We start from the raw sequence: 27074 nt of genomic DNA, 5'->3' as shown, positions 1-27074 counted from the left end.
GTTCATAACAATATACCCTTTCTATAAAAATAAAAAAATAGCAGTTGATTTTAAAAAGTTGAGTTATATTTATTTGTAAGCCTTGGAGACTGAAAATTAATAACTGTCATAAATCTAATTCTTTATTAGGAAAACTAGCCCAAACTTCTTTAGTTGTTTCTTCTAACAGCCCAGTTAAAGAAATAAAAACTTCTAGAAATATTACAAATATGAAATAGATCTCCACAAGCATACAGCTCCCAAGGTGGAAGTGTAAACATGCAAAATTAACAAAAGGATTGCGGCAGCAGATAAATCAAATGATAGCATACATATATCCTGTATTATTTTCAACACTTAAGCACTACTTAGCATTGGAGAAAACAGTTTCTTAAATAACTTGATAGAGGGAGTGAAAAGTTGGGAACTACCCTCATCTTTTCGCTTAAGACATCACTATTTGAAGTGTGACATGTCATTATCTTGTGATACTTCATAACAATTTATAGAATTCCCTCTTGGCTCCTATGACTGTACTTGGCTGGTTCTCTCCTCTTACTAACCACTTCAGCATTTTGTTTAATGGCTCCTCATCATCCCTCTTCCTTGGCATCTCTCCAAGTTCTGTCCTCAATCCCCTCCTTCTCCAATTACAACTTCTGCAACATCATCTGCTCCCTTAGTTTCAACTACCACCCTTATGCAAATAATTCCCAAGTCTTCCCCTGCAGCCATAACCACTTCCCCTGTATCTGCTTCTCTCCAGATGCCTCCCAAACAACTCTACTTGGATGTTTTCCATCATCTCAACCTCAGTCTCTCCAAAACTGAACTAATCTATCCTTCTAAACCCTCTCCCTTGCATACTTCCTCTATGACAGTGGTCAATTCCACCACCCTTCACACACCAAGACTCAATTGTCATCTGCATTCCCATATACAGTTTCACATAAGACCTGTAGCTTCTTTTCTGTTACCAAACCTATCCTCTTCTTCACTACCCCCATTGCAAAAAAGACTTGTCTACACTTTGATATTGTTTCCATTGGGGAAACTTTCCTCCCTGGCTTACTTTCTTCTCAAAAATCATCCCTCTCCTCCTGTTTTACCTAGGGAAGAAACATCCTTTTTGAAACTGATCAAGTCTCTCGCTTTCTTGAATCTCTTCACTGTCTTAAAGTTCCTTACTTGTTCACAGCCCTTCCAGGGGAGGCTCTTCACCTTCCAAGCCCCACATGATCCTGACTTAAGCTAATTTCTTTAAGCAAATTCCTTTACTGCAGCTCAAAAGAATTACTTAGCAAGGCACTAAACAGACCTCTTGAGCAAAGCCTGCATTGTTTGACTTATCGGAGTTTTTAAGGGCCAAATTTTGGCCTGTGATGTGTGATTACCAGAAGCTGGATCACTCAAATTGCCCTGTTCTCTTCATCCCCTCTGAAGCATCTGGCACTGGCCACTATCAGAAGACAGGATACAAGGCTAGATGGACCATTGGTCTGACCCAGTATGGACATTCTTTTGTCTGGCTTCCACTAGATTTAATGAGAATCACATGCAACATGACCAAGTACAGAATTTGGCATGCAGCAGGAGGATCTTCCCAGAAAGGAAAGAAGGGAAGCCACCACATTTTCACCAGTGGGAGCGTGCACCGGAGTTGAGAGGAACAGTCTCCGTCAAAAATGGAAAAAAAAAAACCCCACCACCCTTTCCTTTGTGCCATAAAACCAGCATAATCCACAAAATGTAGTGCTGAAAAACATGGTCCAGATTAAATAATTGTGTGTGTTAACAGCAAACATTAAAGTTAGCGTTCAGCTCACTGAACAAATTCAGTACACATGTACACCATTTCCTATTATATTGTCTACACACCAGCTTGTTTATAGTGCACCAGAAATTAACTCAGGCATGTATAACTGCAGCTTGGATTTGTTTAACCCATACAATCCTGACAGTCTCCTGAAGTCATTCCTCAACGGAAAAGTGGAAAAGCTGCCAGAAAGTGGAGCAGAAAGGATTTATTCTGAAGGCATTATCTAAAAAAATAGAAGACTTAAAATCCAAAAGAGAAAATAGAAAGTTACCCTTTGCAGTTATAAAAAAGTAGCAAGTGTAAGAGGGGACAGAAAGCATTAGAAACAAGTCAGATAAAGAATGCCCCCAAAATCAGAACACACAGAGAGGGAAATATGTGAAAAGGAGAACATTGACTATAATTCCAATACTCAGATTTATAATAAAAACTGCTTTGCTTTCGCATGATATTTTCCATTACAATAAATATGGGTGATAGATGAAAGACAGAGAAGGGAGAATTGGGTGTGTCTGACAGGAAAATTAAGGGGAAGTCAGTGTTAAGAAAATTAAAATATTTTTAAGAATCCCACGTTATTTCGAATTTTGCAGGTGCTCAAGCACAAAATTAAAAGCCAGTGCTGAACATTTGACCTTTACTATATCAATTAACATACTCCTGAGCTATTTTATCACCTTTTGCATTAATTTATTTTTGTAAATGAAAGCTTTTGTCATTCATTGTAAAGCTTTATTAATGCCATGCTAGTTTCAAGATTTAAATCCATGCAGATCAGGACATCACACCATTATTACCTTGGCATGCTCTCTGTTCTTCCTTGCTCTTTCTTCAGTGCACACATCCATGTATAATATGTCCACAATTGTAGGAAAAAAGGCAATGAAATAGTTTTGGAAAAATGCTTATTTTACATATAGCTTGTTTAAAATTGAGGTATAGTAATTAGCTACTATTTTTGTGTAATATAAACGGGAAGTTCCACTGGGCTGGAACTTCTCTCCTTATTTGGCGGTAAAGTACTAGCACGCTTCAGCATCATGAATAATTTTCTCACTCGATATTTAGGGTTATGTGCATCTTATTCCAGCGCAGTCAGGGGTAATTTATCCAGGTGTTTCATGCTCTCTCTAGGCAGAGCTACATATTTTATTTCAGTACTGATTTGGCAGTCAGGGCTGACAGAGACCAATGATATTTTGCTTGGCAATTAGATTCATGCATTCTTTTATGCAAGCACAGAGTTCCCTTCGTTAAGAGTTGGTTCAACTATTGCATTTCCCCCCCTACTTTCCAGTAGGGTGGCTAAGACTTATTAGATTTTTCAGGTAGGATACTTTCAGCAATCCTGTTATATTTGGGGGGAGGAGGAGGAGTAAGTTCTCTCTTCTGCTAAAAGGAGGGATACATTTAGCCACTATCTTGACTGGCACAAAAGGTTGAGAGAAAAATAGTTATATAGGGGAATGGATGAGAGGTTCTAAAGCAATTTGTCCTAGCATAATGCACACACAGTAATAAAACAGTAAGGGAATTAGGCCAAGGATGAAGAACAAAAACAAAAATACATTCTCCCACCTGACTGTGATTCAATCCCATCTTCATTTCCCAGGCTTCTGGACTGGCTTTTTAAAATGTTGCTTGTGTTCCTCTCTACAAATATCTTCCTTACAAAGATCCTTCCATATCTTTGTTTGCTCCCTCTGGGACCCTGAGCAAATCTCTTCTCTACTGTTGGCTCCCACCCAATACCAAATATTGTATTATGAGACCCAACATGCAACTCTTTAGCATGCTACTTCTTAAACATACTTAGTGTATCGCCATCAAGACTATTTTCAAAGCTCTTATTTTAAAATGACCTATTGCACTATTTTTATCAAGACATTTTTATGTTGTCAGTTTTATGGCCACAATTTTTAAAAATGCTTTTTAAAATCTACCCATTTATGGCTGAAGAGGCCTACATAAATTGAGCTGGTATTCTGGAACAGTTTTGCATGGAAAAAGTGTTCACATAAAACCAAGATAAAACCTTCATGGGATAGCAGCCAAGTAGAGGTCGACAGACAGGATGGACATGGAGACTCAGAATTAAAGTACACTGTGCAGAATGTTTGCATTGTTGCTGCCCATGCTCCACCATGCACAAACATACACGAATTATAAACAGGATGCTATGGAATTGACATTTTAGTAAGCACTGGTGCACCCTTGGAAAAAAATGAAAGGCATGAAAAGCAACGTAGCATTTGGCTTCAGTAGGCAAAAGCTTAAAGAAAAGGAGTAGGGATTACAGCTCATATGCAGAGCTAAATGGTAATACATTCCAAAAATTTCGTTTGAGAAAAAGTAACAAATTACTAAAAAAAGGGTAAAAGTAAACTAAAGCCGTCTCAAGACTCGTGTCAAGAGCAAGTAGCATTCAATTTGAAAGACATGAAACCCAGAATGGATTCCAACAGAAGGACTCCAAGTACAAGTTAGAACTATTATATTGTAGCTTTCTATTCGAGATAAAAAGCAATTGAAGCAGCCTATTAGACTACCACACCAGGATCCTACTCTGCACTGAAGTAAACTATACACCACTAGCTCATACAAACACAGAAAAATAATTACAATTGTCCTAACACCAGAACCTCTTCATGTAGATTCTTTTCTAATATTCTGTTAGAAGCCACTCATTGAACAGAGTGCTGAATGGACTTTCTAAAAGTTTCTAATTACTCTGATATTCTTCATACCAAACAGCCCCCCACTTCCCAGTCCCCAAACAATTAAGCCTTTTAAAAACTTTTGCTTCCAGAATGTAAAAGAACTATTACCATAAAAATAAATACAGGAAGAAAGATGTACAGGATTAACTCTAAACAATATTTGTCTTATTGTTTACTGAAATGCAACAGTTATTAACAAATTCAGTTTGGTTGTGACAAACATCAATTAGGTGAAAGGTTCCACCCAAGTTGGAGAAATCAAGCAATATTAAAGCAGCAACATGTTTTTCATTTAAATTACCATATGGAAATGGCTATAGCTCTGAGTATACATATTGTGAATTGATTCACAAAGCAGTATGGGAATCATTTTGAAGACTTTCTCAGCCGAACACCTATGTTAAGCCATTTTTAAATGAAAAAGCTTCAGTAAAGAGGCAGGAATAGAGCATGTAGAAATGAAGTAGTCATATGTATAATTTTCATAATTCAAATCCTGCTAAACCATCACCAAATGCAAAATAAAACATTTTCTTTCCACTTTTACAGAGCCACTGAATCTGTAGCAACCTCATTGAATTTAAGCACAAATCAAGTGGCTTCTTTCTTCCTTAAGGCTCAAATGGTAAGACAAGCTGAAAAAGTAACAGAGGATACAGTATTTCTTCATTAAGAGATGTACAAAATCTATTTTAAAAATCAATTTCAGAGAGATCAGCAGTCCTGAAAAAAATTCAAGCTTATTTTATGATATGCATACATTATACTAGTCCCACTGGAAAAAGCATCTTGCAGACTTGAGTAAGCCATTGGCGGTTTAAGATTAGAAAAAAAATAAATTGTATCTCAGTGATCTGCATTATATTTTCCTGAAAAGTTTAGCTTGTTTGCATGGGAAGCTCAACGTTATCTGAAAGAAAAAGAATATGTATTGCTGTAACACAAATTTACCTGAAAGCCATTAATCTGATTTAATTCAAGAAATCAAAGTGCTGTATTATATTTCATAGGTTGGAGAGCGTCAAAATGAAAGGCTCACCTACTTTTATTTATTCTATAGTTTTTGAAAATCAGTGCAAGCAAACCCACATTTCCTATTCCAACATTAATTTGTTAAGAGTTAATCTCAAAGGATTTTAACTAGCAGTTTTCCTGAAATTCTCCTTTTAGAGAAATGTCCCTTACTCCCAGGATCACACTTGATTCTTCATTTCTTAATAGCAAAATATAATCTGAGCAGTTTACACCCAAAATACTTTAATAAAACACCCACACTGTGACAAGAATGAGACTTTAATCAGTTTTAAGTGGAGTTTTAACACTAAGAGATAAAGGGTTGTTAAACACAATAACAAATGGACATCTGATTTGTATGAGGCATTATCCTGTACATGTCATATTTTGTTGTTTTTGTGTATCCTCAGTGCATAGCATTACACACAGAGCCACTTTTGCACAGCACAATAGTATCTGAAGAGGCTGAATCAGAGTAAGGCTGCTTGACAAACTCAATTTGTGTGTGTGTGTGTATGTATATATACATATATCATTACACACACGCGCTATATGAAAACAGACTGAAAATTTGAACTGGCAGGGTGAAAGGCAGCTCTGCCAAACTGCAGTTAAAGCCCCTTTTAGCACACAGTTCCACCCCTTTCATCTGCATGCATGACACATTTAACAGTATTTAAAAGGTAAACGAGGCACTTTGTGGCAACCACAGGCATCGTTAACATATTGCACAAATTTGCTGTAACTAAACATGGAACTTGCACACTGGCACCCTATTTTTATTTTTTAAAGCTGAAACATTTGATGCTGTATGTAAACTCCACTTTAGTTTACAATTTGTGCCACAGCAAAGAATCCTGATGCTATTTATACAACCGCCCTTAAATAACTGTGGCAAAACATTTCAAGTGGGGCTACAGATGACTACGGATGGTACAGGGCCTAACAGTAAGCTCTTATGAAAGTGATGCCTTCAAGTAATTTCAGACATGTAAGCTGCTGCACATCCAAGAGTTTAAGTATACAGTCCAGAAACTCAGAGATTACCTACCGAATGCATTTCAAGCGAATTATGAATACTGTCATAAATAAAGTTTTAATAAGGACTCAAAAACCTTTCAGTCATAGTAATTCTTGTCAAGTTCTATGGGGATGGTAACTGAAATAAAGTATAGAAGAGTACGTATAATATATATTTTTATATATATATATTTATATATATATATAAAAAAATGCCATTTTCCATTTCCAATGACTACACCATAAAATGTAAGCAAGGCTTCACAAAAACAATGAAACATTCATAATCAAAACCCTCATTCAGACCTTCACATTCCAAAGGAAAAACAACAACAGTGCAAAAGCCCATTATAATGTCATTATTTCCATTCTGGCCATCAGTGTTACATACTGGAACCACACAAATTTAATTTTGATATCATGAGCCCAAAAGTGGGACATAGAACAGTGTCAAAATCAAAGTATTTTAAAGCATTAATATTTTTGTTTATTAGCCAACATGACTTTCAATTGCTAAAAGCAGACATAAGGTGAAACATGTATCAAGGCATAAAGTTAAGGGTCTGGTCTTCAGGTAGCCATTGCCTGCTGGCCAATTTAACAATGGGAATTATGAGTGCTGGATCAGCATTTTTGTTCTGTTAACTTATAAATCAGAAAATCCTATAATAGCTTTGTTATAAGTTTAGATCATGAATTTGACATGCAAAATTAACCAATAAATATTGAAAAAGCATGTGACACCTTTGTTTACCAAAATTCGTCTTTTTACAATTCATATTCTCTGTTAGTGCTGTTGTACTGGGTCCTATGGATCCCAGATTCATTTGTTAACTAGATAAGAACACAGCTAATAAACAATGTTGGCGCCAGTAAGTTAATTAAAATTAAAATTACCATAAAGTGTAAATTTTGGGGTAGATATTCCAAAAGTTTGAAGGTCATGGTGTATTTTATAGTGAATAGAATTTTTAAAAATTTCTTCATATCTGTATTCAACAGTAGTTGTACTCTTAAATTATCTGCAGTCTGGGCATGTCAGTCATCATAATATTCAGAAGTGAAGCTCATCCCTCGTCCTGGCTATATCCCTATGAAGGAATGATACAACACTGCCAGTTTGGATATCTAATTCTTTTAATAGCAAACAACAGATAGAATATTTGGGACATGTTCTACTTTTAAAAAGTACACATCTTTATATCTGTGCAGTGTTGAGAATTTATTGCAAGACTGGTTTCCATGTGTAATGTCTCTTATTAAACATTGTAGGTACTAAGTATTCAAGTAAAATTCCCTAACAGTTAATGACATTTAAAAAAAAATGTGTGCAAAACTGCAAAACTCATTGTAATGAATGTAATAGAATGTGTAAGGTCAAAGGGGTGGAAGGGCTGACAGCTGTTTGATTGAATAAATGCATCCACAAATCTTCAAAACAAACACTAACCTGTAGAATCTCAAATTGAAGTTTCTCGTGCACCGTTATAATATATTTTATATTTAATGAGAAAAAAGCTCGCAATGCAGCACATGAAGCATTCACAGCAGGTATATAATTGAAAAACTAATAAAATAAGTGTAAGATGTTGACTGATGTATGTACTAATAGCATCCGACTTTCAGCACTGGCCTTGATTACACAGGAGATGGAGCAGCCATTACAATTGAGAAAAACATTTAATAAATCATTGTCTTTTTTAGAACATTGTTTCAAGCCCATTTTAGGTTGATAGCCTCCACATTTGTATGGTTAAGTCATTGTTGCTGTGTTTCTTATCTGTGACCCCATTATTTTCATATCCCTTCATCTGTGGGTCTTTAGATGTTGTGGAAGGTTCATTCCTGTACCCCTATATGGAATCACTCCCTCTAGCTGCCTTTTCTAGCACCATTATGCTTAAAAAAATAAAATGCACAAACAACAAGCAGTGACAGCGGCCAATTCCTCAAATGTCCAGGATTAATTACTGCAGCATGCTAAAGAAAGGTGCATGTAAGTAGCCGGATACGGTACATAGTCCAGGGTCCAGCATAATATATTCCTTTCAGAGCATTTCTTTCCATTCCCCTATCCAGAATACATGCATTAGAATGTAGTACAACCCTTTAGAAACTTCTCTTAGCCAACTGCAGACTTATCTGTTGCCACTTAAGTGCAAAGAAAGGGGCAGGATGTGAACCTGTATATCAGAAAGCTTTTTTTTTTTTCCCAACTGCAGTTGGTGACAGAACACAAAAGGAAAAATTCCTACGCATACACATCAGATCTGTCTCCACTTTTATAAAACTGGAATAAAATGGGAAAGTGCCATCTTTATATTTCCTAATTGAAATTTTAATGTCCTTTTGACACAAAAAGGTATATACATAACATAGCTACGTAACCTTTTTCAACTGGACAACAAGTGTCAAACCCTGTAGATTTATAGGGCAAAATAAGATTGGTCAGGAAAGAATTGTTCCTATAATTGGTAATCTGACACAATGTTCTATTGCCATTTGAAAAGGTCCTTTTTCAGTTTATTCAAGTTTGTCTCTTTGTGGTTTTTTTTCCCAGATAAAAAAAATATTCAGACTTTTGTAATCTGTGTATGTTGATCTTCATCAAAAGGTTCATTCTCTGGATCAGAGTCAGTGGTGTCAGAATATCTATAATGATCAGGTTCATTGTCACTAACATCCGGTGTTACTGAAGCAGAACTGCTAGCCTCTGGATTTGATGGCTCCTCTGTTTTTGTGAAAAATAGCTTCACCTAGGAAAGGAAGAAAACAAAAAAGTTAATATAGTCTGAACTTTTCTTTCTTAAAGTAGTGGTGACAATACAGGCCAAGCCTACACTTGGAAGGCTTTGCTTGTATAGCTATACCGACAAAGTGCTCCTAGTGTGGACATAGTTTACACCGGAGAGCTTATTCCAGGCTCTGTCTAGTGAAATAAGTTAAGCCAACAAAAGCACAGTATTGCTGGCAAAACTGCATCTACACTGGGGTTTTTTTGTCAGCATGGCTATGTCAGTCACAAATCATACCCCTAATCAACACAGATATAATAGCAAGTTTGTAGTGTAATCTTGATGATAGTATTGGCTTTAGAGATTGTCAAATCAGATAGGTACTTCAAAATCATTCCACCACGTACATTTGTTTAAAAACCTCTATCAACCTTAAACATCTGGCATACAAAATTCCAAGTCCCAAATCTAAAACACCTACAAATTTTTCAGTAGCACAAATGGTAAGAGTCATGAACCTATGTCAATAAACAAGTACCTTAGGAAGGGACCTTTAGGAGCTCCCAACATCTTCCTAAGAATTAAGAAACACCCAACAACAATCACTATTATGCCCTTTGTGGCACTATTAATTACTCGCTACCAATTATCCTTTTTTCCTTTACCCACCTTTATACAATTTATGTACCAGTGGGTATTAAATACTGGTTAAAACAGATGGATATTGTAGTGATGTTTCCAAATAGCAGAAGCATCCTCAGTTAAAAGTAGACTTATGGCCAGAAAAATGGTATATAGAAATGGCACCTTCTTCCACAAATACACTCCCCATGTGGATTCAGTTATGTCTGTTCACTTAAAACAAGGTTGAAGACTCTGAAGTAGACAGTGTTAATATAATTACAGTTATGTTTACACTTGGGAACTGAAATGAATTAATTTACTAGACTTGGTTTAAGTACAAGTGGTTCTGTACGTGCATTAATCATTTGTATTCTGAATCACTGCAGTTAGCCGTATCACCACCATTCTTTAGCACTCTTCTAAACCTTTTCGGCTGCAATACCTCCTCGGTTTCAAACAGCTCCCAGAGCAGTAGATTCCAGAAGACTTTGCTAAAAGCAAGTAAATCCAAACAATATTTGGTACACATTGTTCTGTGATCCCCCATAATTTTCCTATTCCTTCATTTGTGGGTCATTTGCAGAGAGCGCATGTGTGAGGGGACAAAAGTTTTATAAGCAAGGTAAGAGTACCAAAGGGTACTTGGAACCAGACATTTCTTTAGTGGAGACAAGGAATTAAAACACAAGATTCCGAGTGACATGAACAGAATCAGATTATGGAACAAATGCTGAAACAGGGAGTATGCAATCCTGCACACCAAGGAACTCAACTCATCAAATATTTGGGGTAGAGATGGTGGATCCACTTGTCAGCCCATGAAGAGGAAATACAAGCAGCATAGAGACTATTATATCCTTGAGGTTTCCTACTTGCTGCTAGAGTGGATCGGTCAAGTTTGCGTGTTAATTTTTCAGACCATGAACATATTGATAAACTTACACAGCATAAATTATGAACGAAACTCTTCAGAATTAAAGATAAAACATCATTTTTAAAATTGTAACTTAACTCCTGAAAATCTATCACCTTCTTTTGCAATAATTCCAATATCAGTTACTGAATGTTTAAGTTTATCTGTTTTTAAGAAATGACATATCCAGATATATTACTTCCCTCAGTCCAGAAAGTTATATAACAAATGGTTCCTAGATAAACATGTTTTGATACTGTGGTGTGTGTGTGTGTATATGTAATATATTAAATAACGACATGCTACATGTAGCTCTTCAAAATTCTGTTTATTCTATGCTCTTTAAAAAAATACTGACCTTGAAGTTTGGAGAGAAATATCTGTTGGCTTTGTCTTTATTTGCCTTGTCTAGATCATTTTTTGTTAATGTAAGGATTAGATATTCCTTGTCATTATCTGAGCGTTCTGTGCTGAAAATACCATCAAGTTCCTGATCTCCAACTAGACTTCCATTTTCTACTTTGTCTGAATTTTCATCCAGTCCTATGAAGAATGTATTTACCCAAAAGTGAAACATTTTTTCCTGCGGGAAAAAGCAAGCTTGCTTTAGTATTTACAGATGGTATATTATCTTATTTGAATACAAGCATTATCTGGTTTTTAAAAATTGATGAGTTTAACAATACCAAACTATGAAAGGCATAAAAATCTAGACCATACTACATCATTGGCACATCAACTGTCAGGAAGTAGATTTTCATTAGTCTTCTTACGTAACACACAGATCTTATCTATGTTAATCGCCACATGGATTTTCCTCAGGTAATCAAATAAATTTTTTTAAAGGGTCCTTCATAAACCAAAAAGGATTCAATAAATTAAATGGCCAAATCTACAAAATGGGAAATTAAAAACTTAGTTCTGGAGTCGACAGGAGAGCGCTCGAGGATCGATGACTCTATAAATCGACCCCCCGATATATCGATCGCTACCTGCCGATCCAGCAGGTAGTGTAGACCTACCCTATGTATTTTTATTAGTGCCCATATAACATGATGGACTCAGATGTGTTTCTAACAACAACAAAAACGCCCAACCCTTCCTTCCAGACCACACCACAGTGCTGATGATTTGGGGGTGGCACAGAAGCTGCGGTGGCTCTACACCAACTCAACATTCCTCATCCTGCAAGAATTCTTCACAGGCTTTGTATTTCATCTCTGCAACTGCTTCATTACTATTTTACATATACATATGCATAAACACAACCTCCCGTGCATATGTGTATATCCCTGTCATTATTGAGAGAATATACCCACCTTCAAGGAAATTTGAAATCAAGGGCATATTTGCAAATCCCTAACTGGGAGACAGGTGGCAATGATGGTCAAAATTGCCTTTATGTATAATTAGCTAGAGATTTACCACTATCCTCTAATATGTACCTCACTGACATCATCCATGCCTTTGTGGATCTCCCAACTGGATTATTGGAATGCATTGTAAGTGGAGTTAGCCTTGAAGACTCAATATATTGCAGAACATGGATCCCCCACTCAGTCAACAATATCAAACAAGTATACATCATCCAAAGGCTGCATTAATTTTCTTTAGTTTCCAGGTGAAATTACATACAGAAATCCACAACCTGAAAGTCACGTGTTGTCTGGATCCTGGTCAGAAACTCTCCTACATGGCCAACATTTTAGATTAGCTGAGGTGGTTGTGAACAATCACTCGATTAAGATGTGTAAACTGGGGGCACATCACTCTTGGAACTTGGGAACTAGGTCCACTCCCCGATAGTCACTCTGAGCTCAAATCTACTGAATCAGGCTTTATGTTATGCCCTGATGGCTAGAGCCCTGTGCAGATACAAACATTTGTATCTGCATCTGATCCATGATCCACATAAATTGTCCGTGGATGCAAATATCCGCAGATATTTGCGGATTTGCAAGGCTCTGCTAACAGCACCACAGGTCACCCCACACCAGTAACGCAGGGCTAAGCCAAACCCCCAACCACTGCCCACTTCTCCCCAAAAACCCCTGGCATACCGTCTTCCCTGCTCCAGGCAGGGAGGCTGTATCCTGGGCCCTTGTGTGCAGCGCCACCCTCCCACTGGGGGGGCTCAGACACCCCTAAGCCAGTGCAGTTGCTTTAACACACAGCTGCGCTTGGCTCACGCTCCCTTCTGAGAGTGGTAGTTTACCTCCTCCGTCCAAGCAAGCAGGGGACTACAACTCCCAGAATGCCCAGTGGGCTATGGTTGCTGCAGCACAATTCAGAAAGCTGAGCTGGAGCTTGAGGCCTGGGTGACAGTTGCTCTGTTTGGGTGAGTGTGTGCTGCACAGCCCTGTGCAGATACAGAATTTGTATCTGCACCCGAGCCACAAAAATGACCTGCAGATATAAGTGGGTATAAAGCTGATGTCAGCAGATTTTCATGGGCTGTACTGATGGCCAACTCCAATTTATCACATCTTTAATCCTTTGCCTCTGTGGGTGGTAGGGCTATTCAAGGAAAGTGTCCATTTGACTTGTTAGTTTTCAATAAAAAGAAAAGGATGTTTTTTTAAACTTTTTATCCTGTACATGTCCTTGGAGCTTTTAAAATAGGCAAATTTAAAAAAAAAAAATGTAGTCTTTCCAGAATTGCGGATGTAAAAATATTTTGACATTCAGTGTCTACACAGTACTCTTGAAAGATTAAGAGTGCTATGTTTCCACCACTTTTAAAGCTAGGGTCATTTAGCAATCCCTATATTCTTTTAAGGGATTATTTAACAGTCACATAACTTGACAGGAAAACCTACAAAGTATCATTTCATATTAAAATACGCTGTCCTTGATGTAGATAATATTCAGCGGTACTGGAGCTAAATTAAGTCTTCCAAGTTACTGAAAATGCTCTTCAGACACATCAAGGAGAAAGTTAACCAAAGTCTATCAGAACAAGTGAAACTTATTTTTAGTATCTTACTGTGTTCAAATAAGGAAAACGTACTCACCTTGGGATTTTTCTACTTCTTTGACAATACCTTTCAGGATTCTCAAGCTTTAGCACCATAGCACAAAGTGGTAGAACTACCTTAATTTGTAACATTTATTTTAACCCTTACAAAAGCAACTGCAGTAGACTGTGAGCCAAATCCCCTACTGGCCTTCAAGTGTCACCCACTTCCATTTCTTCAGCTGCACAGAAGGCAATGCTCCCAGAAAGATAAGGCAAAGGTAAGGCCAATAAAAACATATGCCTGAAAAATGAACAAGACCAGGTCTGGGGTAGGTATCTCCCAAACACCCTGAGGAAAATTGATGCAAAGAAGTCATTTAGTATCTCAGCAGTGACCTTATCTTCCTTAATTGGTCCATTTAAGCCCTGGATGCAACAGACCCACCTTTTGCAGGCTTCCTACTTCCAATATACAGTAGAATCTCAGAGTTATGAACACCTCAGAAACTGAGATTGTTTGTAACTCTGAACACAACGTTATGGTTATTCTTTCAAAAGTTTACAACAGAACATTGACTTAATACAGATTTGAAACTTTACTTTGAAGAAAAATGCTGCTCCCTTTTTTTTTTTTAAGTAGTGTACATTTAGCAGTACTGTACTGTATTTGCTTTTTTTCTTCTCTGCTGCTGCCCGATTGCATACTTCTGGTTACAAATGAGGTGCGGTTGACTGGTCAGTTCATAACTGTGAGATTCTAATGTACTTGAAAACAAAGTAGGGGCAAAACACCATGGAAAAATTTTCAGTTGATAAAAAAGGGACATTGTGAAAGAAATCTTCTTGGGTGAAGGGAGAGTGGCCTCCACTACCTTGAAAACAAGATCTAAAGCATGGACAGTCTGAACTGGAATTTTTTTTGGAGGCCAAATGTCAGCAGTGATGCTTTCTAAATCTGTGGTTACAAGACTACAGAACTCTGAAAAAACTGATGGAAGCATTCTTGAAGCAGGCAATGGTAGAGGTCTTGCTAGTGATCAAGACTTTACATGGTTTTTAGTTTAAGGCAAGTGGGGTTGTAAGCAATGGAAAATGCTTGCCTTCCTTCTCTGTTCTCTCCCTTTGTTTGCTTCCCACCTAGCACCATCCCACATCTTTAGTATCTGAGCACTTACTCTTCGTTTCTATCTGCAGGAATAGAACTATATTAGCTAGCTTTACAGGGTCTTGTGTATACATATGCATTTGTGTGTTCATAAATATTAAATGTGTGTGCAAAGAAACTGAGGAAAGGCTAAGATGACACAAATTTTGTATTTCTCTCAAAGCTGTCAGTTTTATGGCCACTGTTACCGCTTCTGGGAGTTCCACAGTCTAAGTGCAAGCTTCTATTAAAGATCAGTGTCCTGCACTCACCAACTGGATGACAGTTTCATGGGAGATCATGGCCATGAAGAGAGGTAACCTGTGATTTAGTAAGGGTAAAATCCCACAGAGGATTATGAATATCAGCAACAGAGGGCTTAAACTGCATTGTTTTAATGGGAAGCCAGGGCTGAAAGGAGAGTACCAATGAAGAGTTAACAGCAACCTGTGTTGCTGACTTTTGTACCTGTTGGAGCCGTTTCAGGTTGTTTTGCTTTATATCTATCTATATAAAAATTGGTTGCAACAATAAAGCTTGTGTTCAATACTGTGGCCAGCTTTGTTTCAAATAGTATGGACAATGAAAGATAAAAGTGGGCATTTATATCATGCTATTTAGGCATCCAATAGCACAGAAGAAATGAAAGGCTGAGGACTGATTTAGTAATCAGAGCTGATGCTCTTGATAATGGAGAACGCTAGAGAGGCTACAAGGTGTTCAAAGTCTTTCCCTCTTTGCTATCTCCTTAACTTGCGTGGGTTCTGCTTTAGCCAGCTGCTGAATTTAGCTAAGTACTGAGAAAACTGGGAGTTTGCTATCTACATCTGACATACAAGTTGCTCTGCCGGGTGTCTGCATACTGCTGGCACTTCAGCTTGTGTTTCACCAACTCTCAGTGGACTGTTGAGATCTGAATAATAAGTGGAAGATTACTGAGCTTTATGGGACTCCAGGAAACGGAGAGTTACAGAACTCTGGAGTCGAAGGAACTGTTGCCATGACTAATGGAGTTTGGTTTGTAAGGAAGGATATGAGCCATTTCAGGGGTCTTCTGCAAACACAGCAGTTTCTTAGACCTGGGACAGGAGTATCTGGTAATCAGTAGTATCAAATATCACAGATCGAGAACAAGCACAGGTGTACTTTCCTTGACCATGGAGAGGAGGTGGTTATCAACCAAGGCAAAAAATACTATCTCACTACCCTTCCCTGAAGCCTTAGAGGGGATTCAGGTCAATAGCAGTTAACAAGCAGTATTGACAAAAAGAAAAGGAGTACTTGTGGCACCTTAGAGACTAACCAATTTATTTGAGCATAAGCTTTCGTGAGCTACAGCTCACTTCATGAATGCATCCGATGAAGTGAGCTGTAGCTCACGAAAGCTTATGCTCAAATAAATTTGTTAGTCTCTAAGGTGCTACAAATACTCCTTTTCTTTTCGCTAATACAGACTAACACAGCTGCTACTCTGAAACCAAGCAGTATTGAGTTCGTTAGCTTCTTGATTAGCATGTTTAGGAAAGAGAAAAACACTGGGAAGGTCTCTAGCAGAGACTGTTTTAGGTTGGTAAAAAGGAGGTTTTGACAGTCTTAGGAATCTGAGGTGTTCCTTACTCTCTTTTTAATACCCAGGAAGGGCAAATGTCAGAGATGGCAGCCCCAATTCCCCTCAATGGTTCCATGACTGCCTGTGTGAATAAGCCAGAATCTTGGAAGGAAAGTGTTTATTTTTAAGTTCTGCTCTTGGTTTATTTCTGGAAGCCTATGACATCATGAATACAGGTATTTTCTCTAAAGGAAGAGAAATCCTCTCAGTGGGAGGTGCTGTAGTCTGAGGGCACATCTTCACTGGCAACGTTAACATGCCTTGTGTGGTCACGGCGCAGTGCTGGGAGAGAGCTCTCCTAGCGCTCTAAAAATACCACCTCCACGAGGGGCTCCCAGTGCTGGTGCACTGTCTACACTAGTGCTTTACAGCACTGAAACTTGCTGTGCTCAGGGGGGTGTTTTTTCACACCCGAGCGAGAAAGTTACAGCGCTGCAAATTTCCAGTGTAGGCAAGCCCTAAGTCTCCATTGCCCTATACAATGGTGTCATTTACACCCATGCCACAAAGGTGCGAAATGCTACCAAAATAAAGAATGGTAGTGCTTCACACCCACTTTGCACTGGTGTTAACGGCTACACAAGGCGTAGAGCAATCAAGAAGCGGGGACGAGAGTTTCTGAGAGCAGACCCTGGTGATTTCTCCTTGCAGTGCAACGAGGAGAGGTTTTCTGCCAGATGCAGGAAGCAGTCTGACCAGGGAAGTGGGTCGTATTTCTTGGCATAGAGTTTTGTCCTCCTTGGTTCTCAGACTTTAAGGTCAGAAGGGACCACTGTGATCCTTTAGTCTGACCTCCTGCACATTGCAAGCCTTTTGTCTTAACTCCGAATCTAAGCTCCTCTGGACCTCACCCACACACTCCTCTAATAGACCCCTAACCTCTGGCTGAATTATTGAAGTCCTCAAATCATGGTTTCAAGAGTTTAATTTACCAAGAATTCATCATTTACACTAGTTTAAGCCTGCAAGTGACCTGTGCCCCATGCTGCAAAGGAGGGCAGAAAAGGGTTCCTGGTCTGTGCTGAAAAGAGTGCTGAGAAAACAAATATCTAAGCACTGATAAGTGTGCCATGGAAACTACAAATTTAGTACTGTAATTGACTGTGCTGGAAGAAAGCACAAAAGATTAACAAGTTACCCAACAAGAATCACTAGAATCCTGAAGCAATAGCAAATGACATACTGGACCTCGTGGGGAGCACCTTGGCTGACCAGAGGCAATATAAACAGTCACATCAGTTTGGAAGGACAGCAATTATATCAGGGAGGAGCTGGCATGAAATGACCAGTAGGGGGCCTGGCTTACATTTAAACCTTCACCCAATACTCTCAAAGGTTTAGATTCAGGCATGAGAACGGTGTACAGATAAGATTTTTTTTTTAAAGTTTACATTTAAAATAGAGTCTTAAAAGTGTAAGAGGAAATCACAAGATAAACCTAGTAAGACAAGGATACTGCTCCTTCCTATCTCTGTTTTCTTTATTTCCCTTATGACCACCTTTCTTAGTCTAGGCTATACAACTGGAAGTCCCCTTGATGCTACTTTCCCCACACCTACCACTGTGCCTTATATTCATTAATTTTTACGTTCAGAAAAGGAATTTTAAACATTTCTAGAAAATGTCGATAGCTCTCTGAGCCCTCTATAGCATCTCCTGAACTAAGGTACCTGGTTTAACTGGTGACGAATAAGAAATTGTCCCAATTAAATACAAAAGGTTAAAATTCACAACTATTTGCAAAAAACAGTAAGAGTGAATACAGGATACATGGTAGAGTAGTACACAGGTTAACTACATTTGTTTGGAATGACATGCATAATTTGTTCATAGCTTTGCTAATTGTCAGTAATTTAGTCATACACAAATTTAGCTGATAAAACCTTTACATCCCACCACAACGTATTGCATACACGTTATTCAAAGACATGAGATGTATACATTTGGCTAGAAAATGATGGCATCTTCTTGCTTTACAATCTCTTGCCTTCTTGTCTCCTAAGAACAAGATAATACTGGAATAGTTTATGTTTTGTCTTAACTCTGAATCTAAGGTCCTCTGGACAGAAAATCTTGCCCATGTATTGTGGCATTGTAATAATGGCTATTAAATATAGAATTGGTTATAAAAGAATGAAAAGCAAGTGTTCCAAGCTAATCTAAACTTTACCTTTTTCTCTCAACTGCTCCCTCCCCATACAGGTTAAAAAACCCCTTAGTTTATGCTTATCAGGAGACAGAGGTAAAATAAGTTAGCACTTTAGATGCCTCTCCATAGCTTATCTGAAAGCTAATTCACCACATAAGAGTGTACAAGCATTTTTTAATTTTTTTTTTTTTTTTTTAAAAGAACACAACTCCCTCTTTCAGTTAGATACCCCATATCTACGCTACTGCATGCATACCTCTCTAGCACAATTTCTACCTACCTTCCACACACAACGTTCTTCGTCTTTCAAAAGGGTTCTCAGACTAGCCAGTATTAATTTTGTGGCAGAAGTCAGGATTTTGGCAAACAAGATGTCATAGGCTTCATCTCTGCAGCTACCCTCACCACTGAAAATAACTCCTAATAGACCCAAGCCCTACAACAGAAGCACCCAGTTCCCACTTGCACAGCACCTTTACAGTATTTTCCTCAATGGAGAGAACAAACCTTTTTCAACATCTTGTTCTGTTTGTGGAAGAATTCTACTTTGATATCACCACACACCGGCAATGGTTGAGGGAATTCAAAGTACATGTATTTGTCTTCTCGTCTTGGGGGTCCTGAAGGGGAGGTAAATATCTTTACCTTTAGTTGGTATACCACGAACTGAGGATCTGCATGGTGAAACATAGAAGAGTATCATTTCACAAGTAATACCTTTTAACTGTCAAAACCTGGGTTAACGGACTCACAAAGGGTTATCATTTGCAATATGTACAACAGATTTTAAAAGTATGTATTTAGAACTATTCAACGTGATATGGTAAACAAGAAAATAAACCACTTTTCTGAAAGATCTTTTAAAACATTAAAGCATAAAACACTGCTTAGCAGAATCCTGTAACTCTCGTAATGTCAGAATTTCCACCTATGATACCATAGTAAGATGCTTAGATGTTTATTCTACATTCTAATTTATAATAAAATTATAGTAAGAAGCGACTGTAAAAATGACAACTTCTTAATAGTTTGATCCCTTTGCATATTCAAAACACTTTTGTCATTAAAAAAAGCAGACACTACTGTACGTAAATTTTCTACTTTTTAATCCTGTTTGCACTGTAGAGCCACGACAGTTGTGCCAGAATAAACTGGATTCTATTATGATTTACATGTAAACAGAACTGTTAACTAAATCCCAATTACTGTGTCAAAAATGTGAATCTCAACAAATGTACAGACACACTGACAATAACAGGGCTATCAAATCTCAATTAATCCGGCCCACAGAAACTTTACTGCTAACGATGATCCATAAAACATTAGCAATTTAACTTTTAACTCAAATTAAGTCTGCAGGGATAGGAGTTAGAAAAGCTTTTACGCTTGTAAACTAAGCATATTTGATCTAGAAATTACTGAAAGAAAACAAAATTCAGCAACTTTATCACAATCACTTTTAAGACTAGAAACACACTTTAGGTCAAATCCTATCTGTTAATATCTAATCCAGGCTGTTCACTGGGCATCTAAGGGATTGGGCAGGGGTGGCCAACCTGTGGCTCCGGAGCCACATGCAGCTCTTCAAAAGTTAATATGCGGCTCCTTGTACAGGCACCGATTCCAGGGCTGGAGCTACAGACACCAATTTTCCAATGTGCTGGGGGGTGCTCACTGCTCAACCCCTGGCTCTGCCACAGGCCCTCCCCTTATTCCTGCCCCCTCCCCTGAGCCTAAAGTGCCATCGCTCCTCCCCCTCCAGCCTCCTGCATGCCATGGAACACCTGATCAGGAGGTGCAGGGAGGGAGGGGGAGGTGCTGAGCTTCCAGTGGGTGGGAGGCACTGGGAGCAGGTTGGAGGAGCTAATGGGGGGCTGCTGACGTATTACTGTGGCTCTTTGGCAATGTACACTGGTAAATTCTGGCTTCTTCTCAGGCTCAGGTTGGCCACCCCTGGGATTGGGGAATTAATCTTGCCCTTGACTGTGAAGCAACTTTGAATCTATTATTGCAGCCTCAGAATTGTAGAGTCTACAGCCAGAGCACTCTAGCTACAGGACTGAATAGCATAACACTTACAACTGCATCTCCTTGCTCAAACCCTCATATACAGGGTCTTCAAATCCTGCCACCACTCCCCTTTCTGAAGAAAAGCCACATTGATCCTGTTGAGTCAGGGGCCTCAGAACTCACAGAAGGGGTGATAATATTTAGCTCTTTATGTCTGTTGAAGTTAATACCATCACAACAAGTACAAACTGAACACAGATTCAAGAAGTAATCAATTACAGGTTTGCTACCTGAAATGGCATTTAAAACCTCATAGAAACCACACTTTTGTGATGAAAAACACATTGTGGTATTTCAATGCATTTGTCTAATAATTCATTAACTCACCAGGAGTAGAAGTAACAGAGAAGCTTATCAAAAAGTACATGTTTAAACCTATATGCAGATTGGTAATGTAGAAAGCCATCCGAGGATAATTTTAAAAAAACTAAGCATTAACTTTTTGTACAATGAGGCCTGAATTGTGCTGAACAGATATTTGCAAATATATCTGTGCAATCTTCACTTTACCATTTTGGTGGTTTCTCTTTTTTGTTTGCAGACAGCCTCCTCCCTTCCTGTTCCTGCAAATCAAGCTAGTTTTTATGTATCTCTATAAAAACCTGCACTCGGTTACTTTTAAGTCTATGTATGTTCAGGTTGTATATTGCAATGGCATTAGTTTCAGTATATTGCCCCTTACAGTAATTCCAAAATGATGGAAAGCAACATTTTTGTACATTAACAGAATAGGAATGCATGCTACCATGCAATTACTTTGAAATTCAGTCTCACAAAGACAAAGGTGAATACAGATTTTCATTAAACAACTCAAGTCAGCTGACAATTTGCTTTCCAATATACAGCATACTCGCAAACCAGACAGACTTACATCGGGCTAGATATGTTACTTTATAAGCCTCTGAAATAAGACTTTCCTTCAGAAAGAAGCATATAGACATAACATATCCAGCAGAATCACGTATTTTAGAGTCCAATGATTAAAAAAAAGTCATGAGTTGGTTCAACAATCATGGGGATTTTGTTGCCTTTGAGAGTCTATGTACCACTCACAGAACCAAAACTATTTTTCAGCAGTATTATTTCAATAATGTTGCTGTGTTTTTAACTGACTTTTGAATAACCAAACAAATGTACTTTTAACTTCTCAACCACTTTAAATGTTTCCCAATCTAAAGTTTAATGAAACAGCACCTGTTTAAGGTTTGTTAAATCCCACACAGGCTACACAGAAGTCTTACAAGGATGAAAGAGTGCATAGCCCCCTCCTGACAGGATTTGAGCCCAACAGAGTCCAAGACTCTAAACAGGATTCTTTATACTGCTAAGACATCTTACGGCTTAAAAAGGTAAGTTGGTCCTGCTATGTAATGGCTTTAGTATGTTGCCTCAATCGCAAGGAACTACATAAGTAACTATACACAAATTCAATTACCTATACATTTTAGAAGATAAGATCCATTAATATGGAGTAAAGGGTACTTACTGCAAGTTCCGCCACTGAACATTGGAATTGTTTCAAACATCATCTTATGAAACAGCAGTGCCACTGGTCTATAATCCAGGTGATTCTTTAACAGGTAACTATAGTAATATACATAGCGTCTCTGACTGGGAATAGTTACTCCCTAAATAAAGAGAAGCCAAACTTCAAAAACAATCCAAACCATTAATTAGTATTCACATTAAGTGGTTCCTGCCTGTTAACTAAAGTCAAGCTAATAAAATCAGTTCTAAGTCACAGTGGACACAAGTTCAACATTTATGCATTTTAGTGGTAATACCATCTTCATTGCTGGAAATCAGGGGCTGGAAAAAAGTTAACTCAAACCCGTTAGTCCAAAGCCTAAACCCACTAGCCAAGGGGAAAAACTGCCTCAAAAGCAATTTCCTGGTTTGGGGTGAGGGATAAGGAGAGGTGAAGGCTTCCTCTATACTTTTTTTTCCCCTCTTTCCACACACAGCCACACACTTGCTTTACCTTTCCTGCAAAATCTTCAAATGCAGGCAGACCACAGGAGAGGCAGCGAAACAGCATAACAGCACAGGGTCCAGCTTCTCTTACATTGAGCTAAAGGATTTTTCAACTCATGTACATATAAGTTCTACAGGTGATACGAGGCAAAAAGTATTATGGAATGCTACCCTCAATTTTATATACTAAATTAATACAAAAACTCAAAAGGCTTTAAGGTCCACAAAGCAATCTACAACATGACGTTGCTTTTTAGAAAAACAGATTTCAATTAGTAGCAGCATATATTTCGTAGGAAGGACATATGAACCACCTGTATTTTTAAAAAGTCTTTACAGGATTTATGCTCCTACAAGATTTCAAGTCTGTATTATGTTGTAGCCATGCTTGCTAACACCGCCTATAAAATTATAGTGCTACTACTATTTCCATTATGAAACCCATTGCTAGAGGTTTCACAGAAATTAGAAGTGGAAAGATCTATTAGATTAGGCCAGTTAGCCCAACTCCCTGTCACACTATAAGATTGTTCAACTACACTGCATTAAATACTTGTTTTGAGAAACTACAGTTGAAGAATAACTTCCCTAAACTGATTTAACTATTTTACAATTTGAATGCAGCAATAAGTTAATCAAAAAATATCCTGGCTTATTCTTTGTTATTTTCAGAACAAAATTAGTGACAAAACATGGTCAGTATTTTTCCTCGAGAATTATACAGTTCAAAACAATCTACAATATAGTATGTAACTTACAGTATACAGATTCAGTATACAGATTCAATACAATACTTTAATTGCAGATTTGACAAAACGCAAAAGAAGGTACCAATATGAGATTATCAACATTCTCTGGTGGCATCTGACTCAGATGATGAAAATGAACATGCGTCAGTCCATACTACTTTGGATCAGTACTGAACAGAAGCCATCAGCAGCAGAGAAGCATGTCCTCTGGAATGGTGTTCAAAGCATGAAGGGGCATGCAAATGTTTAGCATATCTGGCACGTAAATACCTTGCAATGCCAGCTACAACAGTGCCATGCGAATGCCTGTTCTCACTTTCAGGTGACATTGTAAATAAGAAGCGGGCAGCATGACCTCCCATAAATGTAAACAAAGGTGTCTGTCTTAGCGATTGGCTGAACAAGAAGTAGGACTAAGTGGACTTGTAAGCTTTGAAGTTTCACACTGTTTTGTTTTTGAGTGCAGTTATACAAAAAAAAATTCTACATTTGTAAGTTGAACTTTCACAATAAAGAGATTGCACTACAGTAATTGTATGAGGTAAATTGAAAAATATTTCTTTATTTTAAAGTGCAAATATTTGTAATAAAAATATAAAGTGAGTACTGTACACTTTGTATTGTGTTGTAATTGAAATATATTTGAAAATGAAACATTCAAAAATATTTAAATAAATGGTATTCTATTATTGTTTAATAGTGTGATTAAAACCATAATCATGATTTTTTTAATTGTTTGACAGCCTTAATTTTTGCCTTTATAAAAATGCCGCAAAAATAAGGCCTTTTACAACTCGAAATGTTTCTGTATTACATACAATAGTTTTTTTCCCCTGTGGTACCTGTACAATGGATGTCTACAAGTAGCTGTCAGACAACTCAGTCTGATGACAAGGTTTTGACTTCGGGCATCATCTCAACAGCTGCTTCAGCAGATCCATTTCTTAAAGGAGCTTTTAAGTATTTTCCTAATACAAATCTGGACTTTGTTTAAATTCAGAAACATAGCCCTTAGCCTAAAAATGACTAACATGCAGCTTGACAGGACTTCAGAAGGGGGGAGCTACATAGGAAAACAGATACAGATAGGAAAAAGTTTCCTCTTCTACTTATAACATCTCCACTCTGGAACACACACTTTGTACAGAAATCTCTCCAATCCTTACCAAGTCTGCTAACATTAAGACCAGATTGAGGGAGAAATAGTTATATGGTAACAGCTTATACTCTGAATGCTGTATCAACTTAGGCAGAAACACACTTGTTGAAGTAGATGGTGAACCCTCCAATCTTGCCAAGTGGCAGCTTGGCACATCTCGGAAACAATAACCAATTTGCTTTCAGCACAGACAGCAATTATGCCTCAAATCAACTAGGCTCTTATTTCCAAAGGACAGGGTCTTTATGCCTCTAGTCCTAACACACTGATAGGTACACTAAGCTAAAGTGGAATATCACATTTTTTTGCTTTCCTGAGGACCTTAAAGCAGAAGGAATAAAAAGCAGAGATTTGCTTAAGTGGTATAGTTTTATGGAAAAAAAAATACTTGAGAGTTTTAATCAAGTCCATGGTATGTCTGCTTATCCTTATTGAAGAAAGTTATGACAAAAAAGAGGAGAAATCTATTAGGGTGAATTAATTTTAATCATGATTTCAATTAGCAAACAGGGAAACCTTGATTTAAATAGATTTTGCATTTGTATTTGAGTTATTTTCCTAAAGAAAGGTTGATAATTACAACATGTTGATTTGCAACTAAATAGAGCCTTTGCACTAAATTTATCGCTTCTGTTTGCTAACCAAGAGAACACACTACATCTATGCCGTTAAGTAATTAACCCCCATTTATTCAGATTCTTAAATTTTTACTTTGGTTAGAACATGGTAAATGAAGCATTTCTTATTTACTATTTTTATTTGTATTTTTTGTTAAGCTCTATTTGGCTAGAAATTAAAATGTAATTAAAAGTGCATAAAAAGTATTTTTATTAATTAAATAAAACTAGCTTTATGTGCTGGATACATTAGAAAAATGTTTATCAAAAATATGTTTTGCATTTAAAACTAACAATTATTAAACAAAAGAATCTGTAGTGAATGAATTGAACTGTTTCTGGTCACTGTGCCCTTCAAAAATTTCAGAACTAGGAGATCTTCTCTCACACCTGGTTTTTATTCAGAGAGTGGAAGAGGAAAACAAGCTTTCCTGCCTTTTCAACTCCCAAATGGTTTCTTAACTTTTATTGAACTAGTGAGCAAGCTGAACTAGTTGAATAAACTGAAAAAGAAAATATTCTCTTTGCACCTGCAGATGAGGCTACTGATATAAAAAAAAGCTAGTTTAGCACTTCAACAATCCCTGGTACCAGGTGCTTAGCTAGTGACTTACACCGATGCAGTGGTTTGACTTTCTTTAAAGGTTGGCAACAAATATGTACAAAATATTTTTAATTAATTCAAATGACTAACAGATTACAATAAATTCAAGCCTTAACATAGGTTATCAATTCAAATTTAATTATAAATAAGTTAGTTTTAAAAATAAACTAAGATTTAAATAAAAAATCCAATTTAAATTTTAAAATTTGATTTAAAATTTTTTTTTAATCCACCTTGATATATCATTCCTTAGAGAAGCTGGCGTTTTCCCAGTAGACTAGCTTATTGTATGGATGCTAGGCAAGTGTATGCCCACAGAATTAGATCTACTGAAACGTGTGCCAGAGTTTTGAATTCACTGATATGGTCTTTCTACATCAGTACCAGAAGGAAAAATAAACTGAGACTTGAATGCAAAGACCCAACGTTTCAAAACATGGATATGGAGCATTTCTTCCAGGATGGTGTTCCTGAGCGGACTCTACATGTGCTGATGCTCCCTCCCCCTTTACTTTTGCACCGTAACATGGACAGTATGTCATGAAAAGCAGAACCCAAAAGTTTTTTCTAACACTGTCCCTCTAGTAAATGCTCCACTGGGGTAACACTACCAACATCAAAAGCTGGAAGCATTGCAAGATTTTAAACACAGGATATCACCCAAATATTGAGTACAATATGTTAAATCAGCCTCTTAGGTCAGACATAAATCATTCAGATATGACACGATGGACATGATTTGAACAAAGTCAGATCTCCAATTATAGCCATTCTGAGACACCATTTCAGAACATAACTCATACCCATTGATCTATTCAGACAGAACAATCTTGACATCAACTCCACTGGCTCAAAGAGTGGTTCCTCCAAAGACAGGAACATCAAGACGTGGACAGATGTTAAAAGGGGCCCTTGTATGAAACAACCCAAACTATAACACTGCCACGGTTGCTTCAATCTGGGACCAAGCCTGAACCTACTCGTAGTGCCATAGCTACTATTAGAACCACCTCTGAGGAGGCACTAGATGTGGATGCCAGTGCCTCTTTTTATGGGAACATGCAGGAAAGTTCCCTGGCTTCACTGTCACAATGGTGCTTTAATGTCCATCTTAAAATCACCATGTGCAATAAAGCTAGCTATTCCCAGATCAACCACTGGTTGAAGCACTCCAAATCTCTTTGTAACTGCAATAAGGAGGAAGTAGATCTCCTGA

General features: G+C 37.7%; 2 protein-coding genes across 4 annotated transcripts in view; one reads left to right on the top strand and one right to left on the bottom strand.

The window, feature by feature from the left end:
- RNLS (renalase, FAD dependent amine oxidase) overlaps positions 1–27074 on the top strand; it is a 296512-nt gene that overhangs the window by 263637 nt on the left and 5801 nt on the right. The window contains exons 7-8 of one of the 2 annotated variants that reach the window (XM_075130932.1): positions 21979–22104; positions 23535–23793. The exons of the other annotated variant lie outside the window; for it this stretch is intronic. Coding sequence (XP_074987033.1) covers positions 21979–22083 — 105 coding nt within the window. The 3' untranslated portion in view covers positions 22084–22104; positions 23535–23793. Of the gene's footprint in view, positions 1–21978; positions 22105–23534; positions 23794–27074 lie in introns of those variants that run through there. 2 annotated transcript variants of the gene reach the window in all.
- The window catches only part of PTEN (phosphatase and tensin homolog), a 93313-nt gene continuing 72034 nt past the window's right edge, over positions 5796–27074 (bottom strand). For both annotated transcript variants that reach the window (XM_075130939.1, XM_075130940.1), the window contains 4 exons: positions 22242–22383; positions 19193–19359; positions 11183–11407; positions 5796–9308 (listed from right to left, as the gene is read on the bottom strand). In XM_075130939.1, the coding sequence (XP_074987040.1) occupies positions 9126–9308; positions 11183–11407; positions 19193–19359; positions 22242–22383 (717 nt within the window). In that variant the 3' untranslated portion in view covers positions 5796–9125. The remainder of the gene's footprint in view (positions 9309–11182; positions 11408–19192; positions 19360–22241; positions 22384–27074) is intronic.

Source organism: Caretta caretta, chromosome 7 (genome assembly GCF_965140235.1).
Source record: "Caretta caretta isolate rCarCar2 chromosome 7, rCarCar1.hap1, whole genome shotgun sequence".
Lineage (NCBI taxonomy): Eukaryota > Metazoa > Chordata > Testudines > Cheloniidae > Caretta > Caretta caretta.
Note: the sequence above shows the minus strand (reverse complement) of the source record. Positions and strands in the feature narration are given on the sequence as shown.